At 48.6% G+C, this 20,897-nt stretch overlaps 1 protein-coding gene across 6 annotated transcripts in view; it reads left to right on the plus strand.

Moving 5' to 3' along the window:
* The window catches only part of PLEKHA7 (pleckstrin homology domain containing A7), a 212,474-nt gene that overhangs the window by 160,545 nt on the left and 31,032 nt on the right, over positions 1-20,897 (plus strand). For all 6 annotated transcript variants that reach the window (XM_044919152.1, XM_044919157.1, XM_044919154.1 and 3 more), the window contains 4 exons: positions 3,793-4,263; positions 12,061-12,583; positions 13,053-13,139; positions 15,849-15,902. In XM_044919152.1, the coding sequence (XP_044775087.1) occupies positions 3,793-4,263; positions 12,061-12,583; positions 13,053-13,139; positions 15,849-15,902 (1,135 nt within the window). The remainder of the gene's footprint in view (positions 1-3,792; positions 4,264-12,060; positions 12,584-13,052; positions 13,140-15,848; positions 15,903-20,897) is intronic.

A 20,897-nucleotide genomic window follows, 5' to 3' on the forward strand; every position in this document is an offset into this window, starting at 1 on the left:
GAAGTGGGGGTTGTTGTCCCCATTTTGCAGATAAGAAACCTGAAACCAGAGAAGTCGGAGACTTGCTTAAGGTCACCCAGCTTGTATTGGGTGGAACCAGCCCTTGAATCCAGGTCTGACTGGCTCTAAATCCTCTGTCCACTGGGTTTGACACATTTGGCCCAAAATGGTCACTGAATGCCAAGAATTCCCTGTGACTTTGAATAGTCACTGAGTCCAGGCGCTCACAATAATAGTAGTGACCTGCAGTGGAAAGGCTTGTGTCATCTTAGCTAAATATGTATGCCCTACATGGCCAACTTCTCTGAATGACACAGTCATTGAAAGCTGAGGGGTGTTTCATTCTTTCCCAGCATTATGCTAAATCGAGCATTGCAAATCAGTTTTGTGACAGGTCTCCTGATTTGAGAAGTTGGTTGCTAAATTGTAGGGAATGCAGGGAGACGGCGGAAAACCAGAAACCATTATTGCCTTAAATCCTGTATCTTAGTAAGTTAACTGTTTAAGTCAGTTAAGATGGGGAAGTAGAGGACATTATCTTCATCTTTCTTACCTACAGCCATAGCCTGAGTTATTTTGGGCACAAAGGCATCTTATGTAAGTCCCAGCAGTCAGAGACCAAGAGTTGTTCATAATCCCAAGTTTGAGAGCCTAGAAGGCTGCCAGGTGTCAAGCAGACTACCATTTTTTTTTTAGCCACCCTCTTAAGGCTTATTTTGCAGTAAATGGTGGTGTTAATCTGAGAAAAGGATTGGTCATTCTCTATCAACTTTATCATCAGTTTGTACTGGCATATATGAGGGTGTGTATATCATATGTACACACATAGTAAAGACTAAGATTTATAGTTATAAATTAGCTCCAAGGTGAGAAAAGACTGGAAACCTCCATGATTTGTGGTCAGTTAATGAGAACAGTATTAAATGTGGTTATCATGATTAAATCGGGCTTTAGGGTTGTCTGGCTTTGATGGCAGAGACCGTTTTCTCTGCTACTTTCTTATACCTCCAACTGCCCACCCCAGTGGGGATAGATGGTTGCTCAGTAAATACATGGAGGTTGATTGGTAAAGAAAGGAAAATCCCCATTACAGTTGGTTGGGCTGAGGCATCATACCCACAGTCCTTGGTTTCTGGAGTTGAGGAAACCCCCTTTTCCTTTTAGTTCTAATGTCATGTATGTAGGTGGCATGTTTGTTTCACAACCTGGTTTTTGTGACTTATCATTGGGGTGGAAATAACAAGGAGGGACAGTTACTTAGGTCTCACAATTGGAGTAACCGGGTTATCAAGCTTCGGTGACTTGGCTGGGGTATGATCCAAAGGGCAGCCAGAGCTCTAGTTCCCTGGGCAGCAGCCTTAGCACAGCCTCCCTGCGGGGTTTCCCAAGTCTGAGAAACAGTAGAGAAGATAAAGGCTAACTTAGGCAACCTGAAGGCTACCGGTTGGGGTTACACTGGTGCAGTTATGGAGGATTGAAGAAAGGACAAAGTTAAAACCTATAATGTACACTGTGGGAAAGAGTTGTCCCTTAATGAACGTACAGTAAGAATTGTTTTTTCTTAAAGTGTAGCCCCTGAATATTTCCCCTATATTCCCACTATTGAAGTTTATAGACCAACTGGACATTAGGAATGGAAGGGCCCTCAGAGATCACAATCTAAATATATCATTATCAAATGATGTAATAGGACTCCTTCCACTAAGAGTAACAGAGACCAAACTCAAACTAGCTTAAGTGAGAAAGAGAATTTATTGGTTCACAACCAGAAAGTCCAAGGATATATCTGGTTTAGGTATGGCTAAATCTCAGAGCTCAGGCCAAGTTTTTAGGATTCTGTTTCTCTCCATCTGCTTTCCTTGGTGTTGGTTTCATTTTCAAATAGTTGATTCCCATTTAGTTATAGCAGTTCGAGACCAGCTCCAACCAAAGCCCCAGAACTAACTCTGACTGGCTTGGAATAGGTGATGTGTCAGCCCCCGAGCTAATCGTTGAGACTGGGAGCCTCAGCTGGACCAGGACTAGTAGTCAGCAGCACCCAAACCATATGGATTGGGAGTGGCGGAGGTGATCCCCAAATGAAAATCGAAATGCTGAAATTGATTTTTTTTTTTTTTAAACCTTTGGATTTTCATGGAAAAGTCAGGAGAGTACATGGACAGTGAGATGTGTGATTGCTTTTCTTAGGGGTTATATTGTTACTTTACATTGATATTTTAACTGTCTTCCGGACTGGATTGATTCTGCCCTGAGTCTGTGCTGATTATTGGTAGCTGAGGTTCCTAGGTTGTTGTAAGGATGTCTGGGGTGTGGCCACTCAGATGTAAATGCCGCAGCGTTTCCATTGTATGCTTTCATGTTGAAATGGAGAGCTTGGCCATCTGAGGAGTGACAGATCGGATCACAAGGCCAGGACCTTTTTACCAAAGGAAACTGGCTGCCCCAGCCAAGGGTCTTTGGTAATTTTCTGGTCTTTCTGGTCTGGGCTGGAGTGTGTTCTCCTTCCTCCCCAGTCTAAATTCTGCAAAGCCTATGGAGCTGCTGCTCTGTCCCTGGTACCAAGTAATGGGGATGTAGATATATAACTAGGATCCTGCCCTAAGGAAACGGGGGTGGGGTAGAAAGGTTTTACAGTAGGAGACAGGGCATGAAAGAGGAATCCTTCTCGATGCCCCCAGAAATTCTTCCTTTGGCCTCCGTTCACAACCTGACCGATGGCCCCCACCCCATTCTTCTTTACAGTTTCTAGGTCTGCACATATGTAGGCCATCTCACACATACAGAGATGCAGTGGGAACCAGATGGGCTCTGCAGCACTATGGTCTTGGGCAAATCATTTATCTTCTCGGGGCACCTGGGTGGCTCAGTCGTTAAGCGTCTGCCTTCGGCTCAGGTCATGATTCCAGGTCCTGGGATCGAGCCCCGCATCGGGCTCCCTGCTCGGCGGGAAGCCTGCTTCTCCTCTCCCTCTCCCACTCCCCCTGCTTGTATTCCCTCTCTCGCTGTGTCTCTCTCTGTCAAATAAATAAGTAAAATCTTTAAAAAAAAAAAAAATCATTTATCTTCTCTGTGCCTCAGTTTCCTTATCTCTAAAATCTGACTAGTGATACTTCAGAAGATTGTTGTGTTCTTGTGTTCCTGTTTGAGCAGTAGGTAAGAGGTCATCTAAAGAGGTTGCTGAGCCTGTTCATTCTCTGCTCAGCATCTTGGGAGAATGTTAATTATGCGCTAGTTGTCCTTTGGGCTATGCTAGATGTCAGTGGGAGAGACCCTGGGTCGGGAGCCTTCTATCCAAGCTGGACTGCCCCAGACAGATGGACATAGAGCAAAAGGGAAAGGCATGAGATTGTCACATGTATCATTTATTCATTCAGTAGTATTTATAAAGCACCTACTCTATACCAGTCATTGCCTGGAAGTTCTGGGAATATTGTAATTGGCCAGATGGGCCTCTGGCCTGAGGGAACTCATGGTCTACTTGGGCGTTAGATGAGTAAACACAGTTATGGTCCAGTGTGGTTAGTGTGACGGTGGAGTCAGCTAAGGTCCCAGTCTAGAGTGGGAGTGTGTGACTGGAGTGGCTTCTTAGAGGAGGTAACATGTAGGCCAGGTCCCAAAGGAGTAGAAGTCAGGCAGGAAGAATGAGGGACTAGGTGTGAAAGGTATTCCAGGCGGAGGGAACAGCCCATGCAAAGGCCTGGAGGAAATTCGAGTATAGAGTGTGTTCTCTGGGGAGTCTTGGCTGCCCGTGGTGCTGTCTGGAATGGGCTGAATGTGGCTCTGTCATTGCAGGGATGTGGAGAAGGTGGAGCGGCAGGCGGTCCCCCAGGCCAACCACACCGAGTCCTGTCGAGAGTGTGGCCGCGTGGGACCTGGACACGCGAGGGATTGTCCTCATCGAAGCCATGAGGATTCCTTTGGCTTTGAGAGGCGGGAGCAAGAGGAAGAACGGTACCGTTCCCAGAGGGACCCACTGGAGGGCAAGCGGGACAGGAGCAAGGCCAGGTCCCCGTATTCACCGGCTGAGGAGGACGCCTTGTTCGTGGACTTACCTGGTGGCCTGAGAGGCCAGCAAGCACAGCCCCAGCGGGCAGAGAAGAACGGGGTGCTGCCCGCCACGTATGGCCCAGGAGAGCAGAACGGGACCGGCGGGTATCAACGGGCCTTTCCTCCCAGGAACAACGCTGAAAAGCACAGCCAGAAGAAGAGCAGCCTGGCCCAGGTGGAGCACTGGGCAAAAGCCCAGAAGGGGGATGGCAGGAGGTCAGTAATGGACTCAGGATGGCTGCTACTCATGAGCATAATAATGTAATAGGAGCTATCATTTCCCCAGCACGTGCTGGGGACATGCAGGCCTTAAACTGTCCACCTCCATTAGCTCCGTAAATTCCTGTAGCAACGCTGCAAGGAGGGGGTGATATCCCCAAGTTACAGACAAAGAAACTGGGGCTTGGAGAAGTGAAGGGACCTGCCCAGGGCACACAGTAAGTAGCGAAGGCAGGGTGCAGCCCCGGGTGTGAACCTCCCAAGCCTGTGTGAGGTTACATCAGGTGGCTTCTTGGTTCCCCAGTGAGGGTGCCTTGAGACCCAGTCAGTATGTCGATAGTAGCTCATCTTCTCCTCTCCTCTACTTCTCCGCATCCGGGAAATATTTGTAGAAACTAGAGTAAATACAGATCCATTTTCAGTTCCAGGCACACACACAAGTGCTTAGGCACTGTTGACATTAGATTCCTTCAAGAAGCAGTTTTTAATTATTTAGGGGGCATGCAGTTTTTGCTATTTGCAAAGCACTGTTTGTATTTTATTATAGTTTTAGATTAATAAGGGCGCTTTTCTGAACGTAAAGAATTCAGGGTCACCGGCTTCCCCCATTTTCTCCAGAAGCCGCTGTGTTTTGTCCTCCTTATGAAGACAGTAAATCATTTCATCATCTTCGGGCTTCTAAAACCAACCACTGACTGGAGAAGAGATAGCAAAGCCCTGGTGCTTTCAGAAAACTCTCCGGGGACTAGAGGGGCTGCAGTGGATGTGCCAGAGCTCAGGCCAAGTCTGCCACAGACTTACCTGCCTGATAAACATGTTCTAAAAACCACACTACATTCTCCCTGTTGGTGGAGCCCAGACTTTCCCCCTGTGGGCTGTGGAGGCAGGAGTGCTCCTACAGGAATAGCCTCGGCCTCTTTCCAGGTGTGTGGGGATGCTGTGTGTGTATGCAGGTTGTGTAACCTCTTTAATCTGGTCTAGGTGGGCAGTTGTGAGGGTAGGTAGATGGAGAAATTACAGTGGAAATCCCCCAGTGAATTGGTAGACATTGTTGTGGGACAGACTAGGAAAAGGAAGGCTTTTGGTGGTGTAGCTAAGATACCTTCCCATTCCCACCTAGGACTGACCAGGTGTCAATTCCATTTGTTCAAATTTTGTGTCTTCTTAAAAACAGAAAGCTACCTCCCAGGGACACGGGGGAGAGAAACTTCTATTCTTGGTGCTGGGCTGGGTAGACCCCCCCGCCCCCGCCGGGAGGTGATTCTAAGTGCCCTCACTGCTGAATGAGGTCGGAAAGCTGGCAGGCATTATATCATGCAGGTCTCCTACTTCAAGGTAAAACAATTTGGATTTTATTTGAAAAAGCAATAGGGGAAGCCCCTGGAAAGTTTTAAGCAGGTAAGTGATGTGATCTGATAAATAATTCAGGAAGAAGAGCCCTGGGAAGATGCTGTTGCAATAGTCCAGGATGGTAACAATGGAAATAGAGAACGATTTGAGATACATTTTGGAGGTCGAAACAGCAAAGTTTGTTAATGAGTTGGATGCTCAGGATGAGAGAAAGGGAGGAACAAGGATGATCCCTAGAGTTTTGGCTTGAACAACCAGGTGGTTGCTGAGACGGGGAAGGCTTAGGAGCAAGATCGGGGGGAAATCAGGGTTCCCATTTTGGACAGTAAGTTTGAGAAGCCTATTAGCTATCCAAGGGGAGATGTCAGGTAAACAGTTGGGTATGGATTATAGTATTGGGGTTTGAGGTCTGGTTGGGAACAGTCAGCACATGGTACCTCAACACTTGTAAGTTAGCAGCAGAAGGGGGATCTGGTAGAGGAGACAGTGTGGTCAGAGAGAAGCTATTCATGATAAGTTAGCTCTTTTCTCTTACGTGTCACACCTCCTAGGAACTGTAGTCAATATGGGCAGGCAAGGGCAGGTAAAAGCAGAACTAGGGAGGATAGGAAAGCTAAGGGTTTAGCTCAGATGAGCCTGTATTTCTTGCTAAAGAGTTTGGATTTAGTCTTGGAGGCCTGTGAAAGCCGTCGATGGTCTGAAGGGTATTGGCAGGAAAGAGGCATCAGGACACCTGGGGAGATTTTTCAGGCCAGACAGTCCTTACTACATCCCAGCTGCAATACAGCAGGTCCGTGTCCGTAACATGTAGGCCAGGTCCCAAGGAGTAGAGTCAGGCCCTACCCAAAATGCGAATGGTAGTTTTGGTTACCCCTTACTCTTAAAAGTTTTTTTTTTTTTAAATTAATGTATGCACATAGTTTAAGGATTTAAGTAGTGTGGCCCCCATCTGTCCCTGCTCCTGATTTCTGTGCCTTTGAGGCAGCCACTTTCAATTCTTCCAGTAGTTTTCCCAATTTATTTCTGTATTTCCAAATAAGATACTTACACTGCACTTTCTTGATTTTACAATTTTAGTTATCAATAGACATTCTACTATAGAAGATAAGGATTGAAGTCTCTTGTTCCCTGCTGTGCTTTTCCAATAGACATACGCTTACCTTTATCCTAGCTTCACAATATAGCATATTTTTTTGTACAGATCACTAGTCAGTTTTTATATTATTATGACAATATAAATATTCACAGCTGGGCCATAGTGTTCTGTAATTAAATTTCATTTGTTCAACAACTTTTTGTTTTTGATGTTAATTTTCACGCTTGTGGTTTACTTGGTTTTCTTTGTACCAATTACTAATTTCATCACCAAATTCATAGCTACATGTGCAAATCTTCCTTTGCTCAGTACCCCCAAATAATCAGTAATCCATCACAAAGTAAAAAAAAAAAAAAAAAAAAATCCAAATACCAAAGGATAAATATTGAAAATAAGGGTCCTTCTACTTTATTTCGGAAACCTACTTTCACTCCCTAAAGACCAGCAACCTTGTTAAGAAAAATAAACCCTGTCCTTCACCTTGCTTTTTTCACTTAATGTATCAGTGTATGTGCAAGTCTGTATGTAAATATCTGAATGTATCTTGGCTGTCTTTCCGTATGAGCACGTGTAGACATATATCATTACTTTGAAATAACCAGAGTACTCCACTGAATGGATCTACAGTGGTATTTATACCATTCCCTATTGATGGGCAGTGAGGTTGGTTACAAACATTTGCTATTACAAACTATGCTGCAGTGAATATCCCTGCCCCGTTGCCTATGCATAAAGTGCATGTGTACTTAACAGATTACTTGAAGTGGAATGACTGGGTCAAAGGATATATGCCATTTTAATTATGATAGTTATTACAAGATTGCCCTCCAAAAACACTGTTTCAGTTTATACCCCACCCAAAGTGTCCTTGTTTGTCCACTCCCACATTAGCATGGAAAACTGCTGTTTCAGGTTAACTCCTTCCTCCAGTGATAATATGGAAGATGATTTAGATGGAGAAGAGCCTGGAAAGAGGCAATGATTGAGTATAAGGTGGTCATAGCTTGGGTAGGAGGCGGGGAAGACCCACACCAAAGCAGTGAAGATGATCAGGATTTTGAGGGGGATGGGTAGGACACACAGATGTTGAGGTTGGGTAGGTATAAGACTTGGTAAATTGCTTCATCGAGGCGAGGTAGGTGAGGAGGGCCACAGGTGGAGCTGACATTTAGCAGTTTGGCTTGGTTAATAGGAAGATGTGGTACAGCCTAGATGTCAGGAGTTTTAACAACACACTCCTCCCTGCCCCCCATGTGATTCTGATGTGCAGCCAGGCTGGAGAACACTCAGAGTGTTCCATAGCTCAGAGTGAGCCATAGCAGAGGGCCAAAGGCAGAATGCTGAGGACCTCCAGCCCAAGGGGTGGACAAAAGCAGTGTCCGTGAAAGGTGTGAGCAAGAGATGGGGCGGAGGGTGGAAACTGGAGTGTTGAAGGGAGTTTCATTTAGAAGGAGTCCGGTTTGTGCTGGGAATGAGGACTTCTCGTTGGGGCTGGTGCCTTCTGAGGAGGCTGGGAGCCACTGAAAGAGTGTCTGGAACCTCAAGGTCTCTGCTGTCTTTTGCTCAGTCACTGGGGCTTTTGGTTCCACTGAGCTTCTTGATGGGCTTACATGGGCAGACCTGACCTGTCCTTCTTAGTAGAGCTAGGATTTTGAAGTTAGGTCAGGAGGCAGGAGAGGAAGACAGGAACAAGTCAGAAAAGGTCACATGGCCAGTGAGAAACCCTTTGTGGCAGGGGCACAGAAAGAACTTTCAAAAGCTGTGTGACTGATACGCAGTTATAAGTTGTTGGTTGAAATGTCTCTACGTAACTGCTTCTGGCAGTCCACAAACTGTGTTACTCTGCTACACACAAGGGCCTGTAGTTGGGGCTCGGGGGCACATAGGGGAGCTAAAGGATGATAAGTCAGTTGCAAGTAGATGACAGGGCTGGGGAAAGTGTTGTTGGACTTTCCTTGCATATGAGCTGGAAGTTTAAGCCTTTCTTGTCTAAGGGGCAAGGTGACATGAGGTCTGTAGATGAAAACAGTTCATTGGCCTTGGAGGTCACTGAGCGCACAGCAAGAGGAACTTCACTCTAGTGATGGAAGCAGATCTCACTGGGCTGAAAGGGAAAAGTGAGGAATTGAAGACACCCTTTTGAGAAGAAAGCTGTCTGTCTCTGAGTAAGCCAAGGGCAGAGTCTCTGATCATTCACTTGTATCTGGAAAGGACTGCATCTTGCATTCTCAGAATTGCTGTTTACCTTAAAGGTCTATTTGTAATCTCTTACAGTCAAATAATAAGTAGATCTGGCTGTTTAATGAAGGAGCCTCCAACATTTGAAAATACAAAAGAGGGATGTCTGTGCTTTGTATGATTGAGACTGTGCCAGTCTCGTTAGATTGGGCACATTAGACATTGGAAGGAGAGTTGTTTGCTCTGTAATATGATCTCATATTGGTGGAGCTAGACCACATAAGAAATTATTTCTAACTGTTCCTTTAGCACTGGAGATATGTATTGTTTCCCATCTTTAAACTCCTTTAGAATGGTATTTTGCAAGGACAGACTGACGTACCCTTAGAATTCTACATTCTAAGAGATTGTTTTGAAATTCTAGCCTTCCATTTTTTCCCCCTGGTATTTCAAGTAATTTACATACTTGTAATAAAAAGGCAGGGGTGGGGATGGAATCAAGGACTCAGCTATTACAATGCGGAACAGAGTAGAAAGTGAAAGTCCTGCACAATTGATGTGGAGGGTAGGGTGAGGAATATCTGCTGCATAAGTAATTGGTTATAGAAATTGATTTTACATTTTGTTATGACCAGTTTGTAGTGGCTGTATCAGAATATCCTGTTTGGTGCCTTTTGGAACAGGGAGGCCCCTTGGCACAGAGCAGGGTATGAGGGCAGGAGACCTGGAGCTTTCTTTTTGGGTAAAGATGGGTTTAGGGGCCAGCAAATGGATCTGCTCTCGGGCAAAGCTGCTCTGGGGATCTCCTGCCTATTTCAGGGGGGTCTTTACCTCTTCTTGCAAACCTTCCTCTTGTGTCTCTCACTCCACCTTTGGTTAGTTATCTTGGTTTGGCCTCTGGAGCTCACCATTGCACTGGAATTTTGGGGGTTGCCACCAAATGGCCAGCAGTGAGGACTTGGAGATATGGCAGACAATGCAGAAGCAGAGGGCACAGGCTAGAGGATGAGCTCAGGGCTTTAGGGCCCCACCCTGTGGGGGACTCTGACTGTCAGGGTGGCAGGCACCGAGAGCAGGCTGCAGAACCAGACTGAGGGGGTTTGGGAGCAGAGCTAGGACATACTTTGCATAGTCTGAATTTTTCTTCAGCCAGAGTGAACAATGGTTGGTGAAGTCATGGAGTCCCCAGGGGAGGCCCCCAGCCTGGTTTCTGCCTCTGCCACCACTGCTGTTTGAGGATTCAGCCACTGCCCCTTCCTCAGACACACATTCCCCTCTGACTTTGGGAAATCAGTAGCAAACCCTGCCACCTAGTGGCAAACAGACACGCTAACCGGACACACTAGACCAGTCTGGCTGAAGAGATCTTTAAAATTACCTCCTATAATTGCAAAGATAACAATAAAAAACAATAAAAAAAATAAAAAACCAACAAAACAATAAAAAAACCCATTTTTGGATGACAACTATTTCTAATCCCCACAACAATCTGTTAGGTTCTTAGTATCCTTATGTTATAGTAGGGAGGTCATAGTGAGGAAGTGATTAAATGAGATGAATTTAAGAACAATTAGAATAGCGCTTCTCAAACTTTGGCCACCTGGAGGGCTTGTTAGAACACAGGAGGCTGGGCTCTGAAACCCGCAGGGTTTCTGACTTGGCAGATCTAGGGTGGGGCCCGATAACCTGCATTTCTAATGAGTTCCCAGGTGGTGCTGATGCTGCCCATCCAAGACCATACTTTGGATGCACTGGCTTAGAACAGTGGCTGGCTGGTTATGCATCAGGACTTTGTCAGACTGTGGACAATACCGCAGAATGTGAGATACAGTTCCTGCCCTCTGAGGATTTACAGCTTGGCTGGGGAAGAGATGTCTTGCAAGGATGAAAAGGTTGCATCAATGAAAAGACCTTGGACAAGTTTCCTACACATAATAACTAGGTCAGAGCAGAGTGGGAGCCCTGAGGGCTGCAGAAGGCCTCTCTGGAAGGAGTGTCGTGGAAAATGAGTGAGATTTGGGTGAATAGGGCAAGGGGAGTCCATACAGGTAGGGGAGGGCAGAACAATATTATGAGAATAAGGAGAGGTAGAAAGGGAGAACCCATTGAGAAGTACCTTCTGTGCATCAGGCATGGATCCTGCATTTTCTTACTTGTCTCATTTACTCTTCAGAACAGCCTTATGAGGGAGATAATTCTGTCCTCATGCTGCAGGTGAGGAAGCTGAGGCTCAGAGCAGTCCGGTAAGCTGCCTAAGGGTCATCTAGCCAGTGGATGGTAGAGCTAGCATTCAAACCCAGGTCAAGCTATCTCTGTGTTTTCCCACTCTGAGAAGTTGCCCAGGTGTGTAGGAGGCTAGGTGGGATTAGGGTGAGGCTCTCATTCCTAGGTCCCAGCAAGTGCAGGGGTGCACCTGAGTGAATGTGTCTCTTTAACTGTTGGGCCTTAGATGCCTGGCTTGCCCCAGCCCAGTCTTGTTGGAGAAGCAGTGAGAAAACAGCAGGACTGCAAGGTGGGTTGGGATCAGGTGCTAGAGAGTGGTGAGTTCCAGGCTGAAGGGTTTCAGTTTTATTTCATAAGCAGTGGGGAGTCATTGACGTTTTTGGAGCAAGGGAGTGATTGGATCCAAGCAGTTGACACTGTTCAGTGTGGACACTGGTTAGGAAGGTCTCAGAGCGATCTGGGGGAAGATGATTAAATCAGTATGTGGTCTAGAGTAGTAGAAAAAGAAAAGAGCTGGTGCCAGCCACTTCCTTTAAGAACTTCCAGAATTTGGTGTGAGGATACCAGCAGAGGACAAGTCTCGGTGACTGGGGAATTATGAGGCATTTCCTAGAAATAGACACACACCCATTTGGAAGAGCTGACTGACAGCGAGAGGGAGAGGAGGAGGCAGGTTTCATCACCTTGTACTTGAAGCGATGGGTGTGGGGCAGTCAGGCTGCCTGGTAGGGAGGTTGATGCTCCCAGGTTGTTGGAGAACAACGGTTTTGGAGTCCTCCGCATAGGGAGGGAGTGACTGAGGTCCTGAGTGTCTGCTTTGATTGTTCTTTGGGGGTTCTTACAGGGCTCCCTCATGTGCTGGCGCTGAGGGTTTACTCAGCCATGTTTCCAGAAGCCTGGCAGATCCCGTGCTGGTCGTCTTACCCGTCTTCCTCCTCTCTCTGCAGCCTGCCCCTGGACCAGACCCTTCCTCGTCAGGGTCCTAGCCAGTCACTGTCCTTCCCAGAAAACTACCAGACTCTGCCTAAGAGCTCCCGACATCCCTCGGGGGGCTCCTCGCCTCCTCCCCGCAACCTGCCGAGTGACTACAAGTACGCGCAGGACCGAGCCAGTCACCTGAAGATGTCGAGTGAGGAGCGCCGGGCGCACCGGGACGGCACGGTGTGGCAGCTGTATGAATGGCAGCAGCGCCAACAGTTCCGGCACGGCAGCCCCACGGCGCCCATCTGCGCCGGCTCCCCGGAGTTCACCGACCAGGGCCGGAGCAGGAGCATGCTGGAGGTGCCGCGCTCCATCTCTGTGCCTCCGTCTCCCTCCGACATCCCTCCTCCGGGCCCCCCGAGGGTCTTCCCACCCCGGCGGCCGCACACGCCAGCAGAGAGGGTCACCGTGAAGCCACCGGATCAGCGGAGGAGCGTGGACATCTCACTGGGGGGCTCTCCCAGGAAGGCACGGGGCCACGCCACCAAGGTGAGACTCCGGAGGGCTGTCAGGCAGCTGGGTTCAGCATGAGGGCACCAGGACCCTCACGTGGTTTGAACACAAATTTGAGCAATTTCGAATAAGGAGAGGTGACACCTCTGTGGTACTCTTAGGTGCCAGGTGCAGTACTAAAGGCTTACCGCCACCCGATGAGGTGGGTGCGATTATCATGCACATTGCACAGATGAGAACTCTGAGGCATTAAGAGATGAAAAATCATCCAACTGGAAGTCTGCAGGAAAAGATATCTGTGTTCAGTCGGTTCAATAATTTATAATAACCCAACTTCAGCTTTACCTCTCCAAGGGGCTCTCCCAGTTTACCATGGTTTATAATCCAGTAAGAAAGACGTGGACCCCCCACAGATGAAGAGGGGTAGTGCTGTGCGGCAGGCCGCCCCGGCAGAGAGGGGCAGAGGCTTCGGCCCACAGGCTGACTTCTTGTCTCCCCCTTGTAGAACTCCTCTCACGTGGACCGCCGCTCCATGCCCTCCATGGGCTACATGACCCACACGGTCAGCGCTCCCAGTCTCCATGGAAAATCGGTAAGCCGCTCCTTGTCTCCCCCGCCCCATGAGTATCAACCGCCTGCAAAGTGCCGGCTCAGCCAGTGTTTCCCCCACCTCGCCCCGAGCCAGTCACCTGCAGTCTGCAGGGCAGCTGTCAGCCCCCACGTTAGAGATGAGAACGCTGAGGCTCAGAGAAGTCCAGTGACTTGCTCCGTGTCATCCAGCTTACTTGGGGTCCTCCCCAGATCAGAGGAAGAGCTTGGGGGAAGTGAAGGAGAATGTGGGCTTTTCTTCTCTTTCAGGCAGCGTTTTCCCAGGCACCTGCCTTTCTGCCATTAGCTCCTCTCCTCTCGTCCAGGTCTTGGCTTTGGTTAGTTAACTTTGTCTTCAAAGCTTGAGTCGGGGTGAGGTTGCACTGTTGGTTGCTGTTTCCTGAAAAAAAAAAAACCACAAAAACCTGCTTCCTGCAGCCCCTTTTCTGCCAGTGCCTTTATTTGTCCTAATGACAGAATTAATGCAGTAATTACTTAATGGTGTCACATCAGTGCTGTCCCGGCACCGGGGTGAAGAGTAATTATAGCGTCGTGCTCCTGCGGTGGCTAATTTCCTTGTGATGTGTCTACACACCTGCAGCTGGAGGAGCTCTCGCTGCTTCTCACCCGCTTACGGCGGCACCAGGCCAGGTTGGCCAGTGTGCGAAATCTCGCCGTCGGCCAGTTACTGCAGCACCAGCTGACCTTTCCCGCCTGCCAGGTCAGCGCTTCCGGGCCCTCTCAGGGCCGGGGCCACCCCGGTGGGGGGCAATGGAGTGACGTGCCGGCCCGTGTTTTCTTGTGCCCACGCTCTAGTCTGTATTTGCTGTCTGGCTCGTTCCCTCCTTCCCTGCCTGTTTGCTTCTGATCGCTATTGCCAGACACTGCACAGTGGTGGGGGGGGCCCGCGCCTCTTGGTGCTGGGGAGGAGCCTGCATGTGGTGTGAGGGACCTCAGCTGTGGCTTCTCCGGCTGTGAGTAGTGACTGCCAGGCTGGTGTGTGGTCATGTCCGAAGGGCTGTGCTGGCTGTCATCCTTGTTGCCACCGTGGCCATCCTTGGGATGTGGAGAGGTGTGTTTCATTGGTGTCAACCCGGAGGGGAGAGGCAGAGTGCCCTCTCTGATCTGGGCAGTGTCCTGCTGATGGAAAAAGCATCCTCACATCCCTTATCCTAGAGAACCTCATTGTACCTGGGAGAGGTTAGGCAGGACAGGAGTTACTACCACACGCAAGGCACTGGATCCAGAGGGGGAAGTGACTTGCCTGGGATCCCTCAGCCAGTGGCATGCGGGCTGGAGCCAAAATTTAGGTCTTATCTGGCATAGTGTTCTAAACCTTCTGGGACATGGAAGTTTGCAGGCAAGCTCCTCAAGGAGTGGCCAGGGAATTGCCCTCCCAGGCATCTTGAGCAGTTTAACGATGTCCATACGAGATTGGTCCCCCTGGGCTGCACAAAAGTAGGCAGGGGACAGAGGAGGAAGATGACAGGAGTGTCACCTTCCTTAACTGTCCTGTTTTAGTGAGACCTGAGGGGCTCAGGAAATATACTTGGAAAAATGAATGTAAGGGAACATGTGAAAAACCCCTAAGGTGTAAATTTGGAGGATTTTTAGTAACATTCCTCTGCTCAGTCCTCTTTACTGCTGTTGAAAGTGTATAGGGACTGGGCTGATTGGGGAAGTAGCGATGGGTAAGGGGACAGTTTAGGGATAGAAATAGCATCTCAGAAGTCACCAGTGTCCCTCTCCATGGTCCTTCAGGTCTTCTCACGCTTAAAAGCACAGCCTGAACATCTCACATTGTTTACTTGTTTGACATCAGAGATGTAAACAGGGCCCTCTCCCGCAGCTCTGACTTGCCTCGGTTTGCTGGGAGACCTCTTAGCTGGTTGAGAAAGTGGTGCCTGGGCCATTTTTTCTTAAGCTTTTACAGCCCCTCTGCCTAACAGCTTCTGTGGTCTGTACACGGGAAACACAGGTCCTAGAAAATCAGAGTCTTGCTTATTTTCACTGTTCCTGGTGATTACACTGAAGAACTCAATAGATTGTCAGAGACAGTGCAAGCAGATAGGTCTGACACTGAAACTTCCTCAACTAGCTCCTGACATGGCCCCATGCTGAGCAAAGGGAGCTGAAACTTCCAGTAGCTCCTGGGGCTTATCATCCTAGAACCCAGGGTCATGTCAGGACCTACCTGGATCCCCAGATCCTCTTCCTGCCCCTTCAAGGCATTTAGTCACACTAATCAGAGGGTCATTTTGCTTCATGCATGTGAAGTGGGCCAGTACAAAGGTTTGATGACAAAGATTGGAGCATTGGTGATTGATGGGCCTCTAGCTCAGGTGTTGCATGTCCTCTTCCAGCTAGACCTCTCCAGTTCTGTCTCAGGAGCTCACCACTGGCCTCAGCTGCACTGCTCTCCTAGCCCTGTGGTGGTATGTGTGCTGTCTCCCTCCTCCCCACCAAACTGTCCCCCCAGCCAACTGCGGGACGAGCTGGATCTTCCCCACAGTGACCTGCAAGATCCGCCATGCTGAAAGAAGGCTCTGAGCTACACTGAGACATTTGCGCTTCCTCCATGGCCCTGGATGTGTTAGCCTGCTACCCTTGACCCCAAAGCTGTGTAATGTCAATGATTCACACATGAAGCCCCAAGTTTTGGAAACCCTTGGTGTTCATAACTGGCTTTTCTCTTTCTGTGCTTCATTTGAAGGCTGACGATACCTACCTCCAGCTAAAGAAGGACCTGGAGTACTTGGACCTAAAGGTGAGGGACGTCAGGCGTCTTGTCTCCCTTGGACTCTCACCTTTCTGAGCTCAAAGCCAAAGGCTGTGCAGGTCTTATCAAATCTGGATCCCAAATGAAGACATCTCCTGTCTTAAGTCAGAAGAGTTTTATTTCTTACTGCCTCGAACTCTAGGCTCCGTTCCTTTTGAGTTCTGCTATAAGATTTCAGCCTTACGGAATGAGGGCACAAGATCTTGATCTCTTCCTATCCTTGGTCAGGACCCAAAGACTTCTAAATAGTAACTACCTCCTTCTTCGGAGCTGCCAGTGGGGTTGGGTTTGGTTCATAGGGTGCCACTGACGTGTTTTCAGCTACGAGTATTTTGGTGGATTTTTTGGTTTGGTTGCTGGGGGAGCAGGTTCCACATGGAATTCTGCAGCTCTGGGGCCCACCGTGGTCTCCCATATAGGAGCCTCCCGTATGGATAGTCTTCCATCTGCATTCAGGAGATGAGCGCTGGGTGCCTTCCTGTAGGTGATAAAGCTTCAGGCTCGAAATCAGCCTTCAGAGCACAAAGACCAAGAGAAAGCTGGTGGAGAAGTGTGAGAGGCATTCTGCGTCAAAGAGAGCTGCTATTGTTCCCTTACCACAGCTCTCTGAAAGCTCCCACTGTGAAAAGCACATCTGAAGCCTAAACCATGAAATTGACTGAAGGAATGTGACCTTTAATTAACTGTGCACGTGAGAGATTGGGGGGGGCTGTGGGAGGACACCCAGGGGTGTGCCTCCCCCAGCTCCCCTGGGTACTTGGCTTGAGGTATTTTTAACATGGGGATTGTCATCCAGCCTTGTAGAAGCAAGAGGATGAACATTAGGCCCTGCGGCAGCAGATGGGGGGGGGGCCTCCCCATACTGAGACAAGATCAGAGCCTTTGATTAGGAATCAACTAGTTAGCTTCCGTATCTGATGAGCACTTGCTGTGTAACCAGCTCTGGAGAAGCCTAAGGGACATGTAAGAGAACTCGCAAATGGCCTTGGTTAGAAAAAGAAAATCTCCCAAAATAACACAGACTTGTTTATAATGAGCTTACAAAGATCTGTCTGGCCTAGTGCTCAGAGTTGAGATAGTGAAGGTCACTGTGGGCTGTAATGCTGGAAAGGCTTCTAGAGGAGGTGGCATGTGTTTGGAGCCTTGAAGAGCCAGAGGGTTTGAGTTGGTTGAAATTAAAGGGAAGGGAACAGTGGGAGCCCAGGAGAGCCAGGAGGAGGGTGGTGTGGCTAGGGCTGGAGAAGGCAGACTGCCCATGTTCCTGATTCTTTAGGAAGGAGGGGTGCAGTGAACGAAAGTCAGACTTGGCTTTCTGACATGAACAAAACAAGGAGGGTTCTCTCAAAACCAGGACATTTTCTAGCTTATGTGACAGATCACACAGAGCATGAATAAGTATTATGAGTATGGTAGTAATACCTCACGATGCAAAATGTGCAGCCCAGCCCATCCTGCTTTGCTCTGATCCTGGGCAGGGTCCTTTCACCATGCTCACCACCCCCACCTGACCTGGAGAGAGGTCCACCACCTTTGCCGGCCCTGTGTTACCACCTGGTCTCCATTCCCTGGCCTCCCCAATAGCCAGTCACCATGTTAGCTCTGAGTTCTTCTCACCCCTGCCCCGGGGCCATGCAGTCAACCAGAAGTATTTATGGAACATTCATGGTAAGAGAGCTGGTAAGAGAGGTTTGGCTCCCCAGCAGCACAGGTGTACCTTGAAACAGTCCTCAGAGTGCTTGGTGCAGGGTGCAAGAGAGAGCTTAGAGAGCCTGAGCTGGAGTAATAGGAAATCTCTGTCTTCTGATTCCTGTTTGTATGGGAGAGCAGAAACTCACAGCTGATCCTGGAGGGAAGATTCAGTTCAGGTCTGTTTTATTTCAAGATCATAGAATTTGAGTTAAAAGGGATTTAAAGGGAGAAACTGAGGCACAGGATAGCAGAGCCAGGAGTCCTTGGGTGTCCTGACTACCAACAAAAGCTCAGTAACAATAGAGGGTATAATGTGTGACGGTCAGTGTGTGTCTTACTTCTGTTAAATTATGTAACTCCCACAGTAGCCCTAGAAGGAAGATGGTGTTACCTTTTTTTCACTGACTGAGGCTCAGAGAAGTAAATGACTTTCCCAAGGCCACATAAGTGGCTACCGGGAAGTTGGTATTTAGGTATAGCTCTGACTCTTGAAACTTGTGCTCTTGAGTTGCCTTGCCTCCCAGCCTCTCTTAAAATTCTGCTTCCACTACTGTGGACCCAAAGGCATTTCAGTTTTTGATGGAACTGAACTGGGGTCATTATCCCAGGAAGTGTGTTTAATGTGATAGAGGCAAGGTGCGTCCTTGGCGTGTTTCACTAGCTAGGAGCTGTCTGCACCCAGAACATTAACTAGTGACTTTTTGGAAGTTGTCACTGTCATGGAAAACAGCTCTGTTGATAGCAGAGTTTCCCCAGTCTTATTTTTGTTATTCCAGTTGCTAAGCTCCTCTCAGAGAACTGTTCCCCCAAATGAGCTGCACTGGTAGCAGGGAGATGCTGGGGTTTGTGCTGTGTGTGAGTTGTCTGTCTGGCGTGGCTGCCAGAAAGGTTGGCACCACCTTGGCCTCTCTCCAAGGTACAGAGTCCCCACATCAGGGAGGCAGTGAACCTGCTCTGCTCTGCTCAAACCCAGCTGGGGCATAGGGTTCCCAGATGGTGTCTCACTTCAGGACCCAGATGAAGAAAGGGCTAGTTGCAAAGCAGAGGTGTTGAGGGCCTATAGAACCATGGCTGAGGATGTATTAGGCAGGATGCTTTTGTTTGAAGGTGTCTAAAACCCAAATCAACCTGCTAATAAGCCAAAGAGAGAATATACTGCTTCTTTTAGCCAAGGGCTACATCCCAGGGGCTCAGGCCATGTCACCACTGTTCTAGTTTTCCTGGTGTGTGGGCTGTGCCCACATGGCAGGGAAGGTGGCCACGTGCAAACCCAAGTTCACTTTCTCCCAGCCCAGCATCCCCATGGGTGGCCACTTGCAAACCCAGACTCCCTGTGGCGTGAGGGAGGGGTTCCCTAATGGGAAAGCATGCTGGGCAGAAACAAAGTCAGCAGCGGTTAGCACAGCTGCACTGCAGAGTGGTGGAGAGAGTTCTGGGTAATTCAGGAGACAGAGACAGTCTACAAAGCTCTGAAATGCTACCATGTGTCTTCTGTAGCTGCAAGGGGGAATGAAGACAAATGGAGAGCATGTGTCAACTGTACTTCAATTAAAAAAAAAAAAAAAAAGACAAGTGGATAGCAGCTACAGGTAGAGGGGTTTCTAAAAGGGCCTGCTCAGGTTGTGGTGAACCCCCCCATCTCTGGGGTGCAAACGAAGCTAGATGAGCCCCACGGGGCAAGCAGGGTGTGTGACTGTGTCAGGAAAACCCCAGGGCCCGTTGGCTCTGGAGATTGCAACATGCTCAACAAAATGAGCTGATGCAGAGCTCAGCCTGGGTCCCTGAGGTGAGGGCCTCTGTGGACACAGCTGAATGGGCCCTGAAGCCCAGCCGGGGTCTGGGGATAGCGGTGACACAGCCCCGCCATGCCCAGCTGCTTGTGAGAGGTTCCTCTGGGTTCTTGGGGCAGGGAGAGGAAGGAGGGAAGCCTAGCTGGAGAAAAACAGCCTCCCTATCCCCAGCTGGTTGGCCTAGGCTCCCCTATGTCCCTGTTCCAAAGGCCACAGACTTAAGGATCCAAACCCTCCCCTCACCACCACCACCACCACCACCACCACCACCACCACCACCACCAGTCAGCTGATGCTCAGCTTCCAGAATCAGTTGGTGGTGTTTGCTTCCCCACATGCGGTGGGAGCTTTTTCTCCCTAATGTGAGCCTTTCTGTTGTGGTGCCAAGTGCTCAAACGAAGGTGTACTGCATTCTTTTAGAAGACGCTCTGGATTAACGTTCTTTTTGCACAATGTTTACTTGTCTGACGTTTTACTTGGTGGTGCCAGGATGGAAAGGGCTCCACCTTGATGAAGCATCTGTTCCTGCCTGGTGGTGGTTGGGTGCACATTATTCATTATTGCACTTGGTCTTCTCAGCAGCTTCGAGCAATAGGAATGATTCTCCCCACCTTCCTTTCTCACCTCTGAATGTGGGGCTCAGCAAATCTGAATAGTGTTAACCTTGAACATTGTGTGGGTCAGGGGCACCAACTTCTTGCACAGTTGCAAATCCAGGTATAACTTGATCCCCCCTAATTTAACTTTTAATAGCCTACTCTTGACAGGAAGCTTTACCAATAACTAAACAATTAACACATATTTTGTATGTTATACGTATTATAGACTGTATTCTTATAATAGAGTAAGCTGGAGAAAAGAAAATGATAAGAAAATCATAGAGAAAAAAATTTATAGGACTGGACTGCATTTATTGGAAAAAATCCACATATAAGTGGGCCCTCATGATTTAAACCCATGTTCTCAAGGGTGAGCTGTATTAACAAGCCCTCCAGGTGATATTAAAGTTTGAGAATCACTTTTTACAGTAGTAGCAGTTCCCAGTCTTGGCTGCAAATCAGTATCATCCAAGGGGGGCTGTTAAAGGATCTGGATGCTCAGGCTCCACCCCCAACTAATTTATATCTGAGTCTCTTGGAGTACGACTCAGGCATCAGTTTGTGTTTTTTTAAACCACCTAGGTGATGTTGGTGTTCAGCCAGGGTTGAGATGCACTGTTTGAGCAGGTAGGGACAGCGTTCCCTCAAAGGAGCTGTAAGCATTTGGGATCACTGGTAAGACATCATTATTTAGATGAACATAGTGTGGAGGTGAGGGTCTGGGGGACTGAAGGTGGAAAATATGGGGCAGGGATGAGACTAATGCCTAGCGCCATCCTAGTGATTCAGTGTCTCACGGCATAAGGTGAAGGAGGACAAAGGAAGAGGCAAAGTTTCCTCTTGCCTTCTGCAGGAGGAACTGGAAGGAAATGGGCCCTGACATTGGCCCTCTCCCATAAACTAGC

This window comes from Neomonachus schauinslandi, chromosome 11 (genome assembly GCF_002201575.2).
Source record: "Neomonachus schauinslandi chromosome 11, ASM220157v2, whole genome shotgun sequence".
Taxonomy (NCBI): domain Eukaryota; kingdom Metazoa; phylum Chordata; class Mammalia; order Carnivora; family Phocidae; genus Neomonachus; species Neomonachus schauinslandi.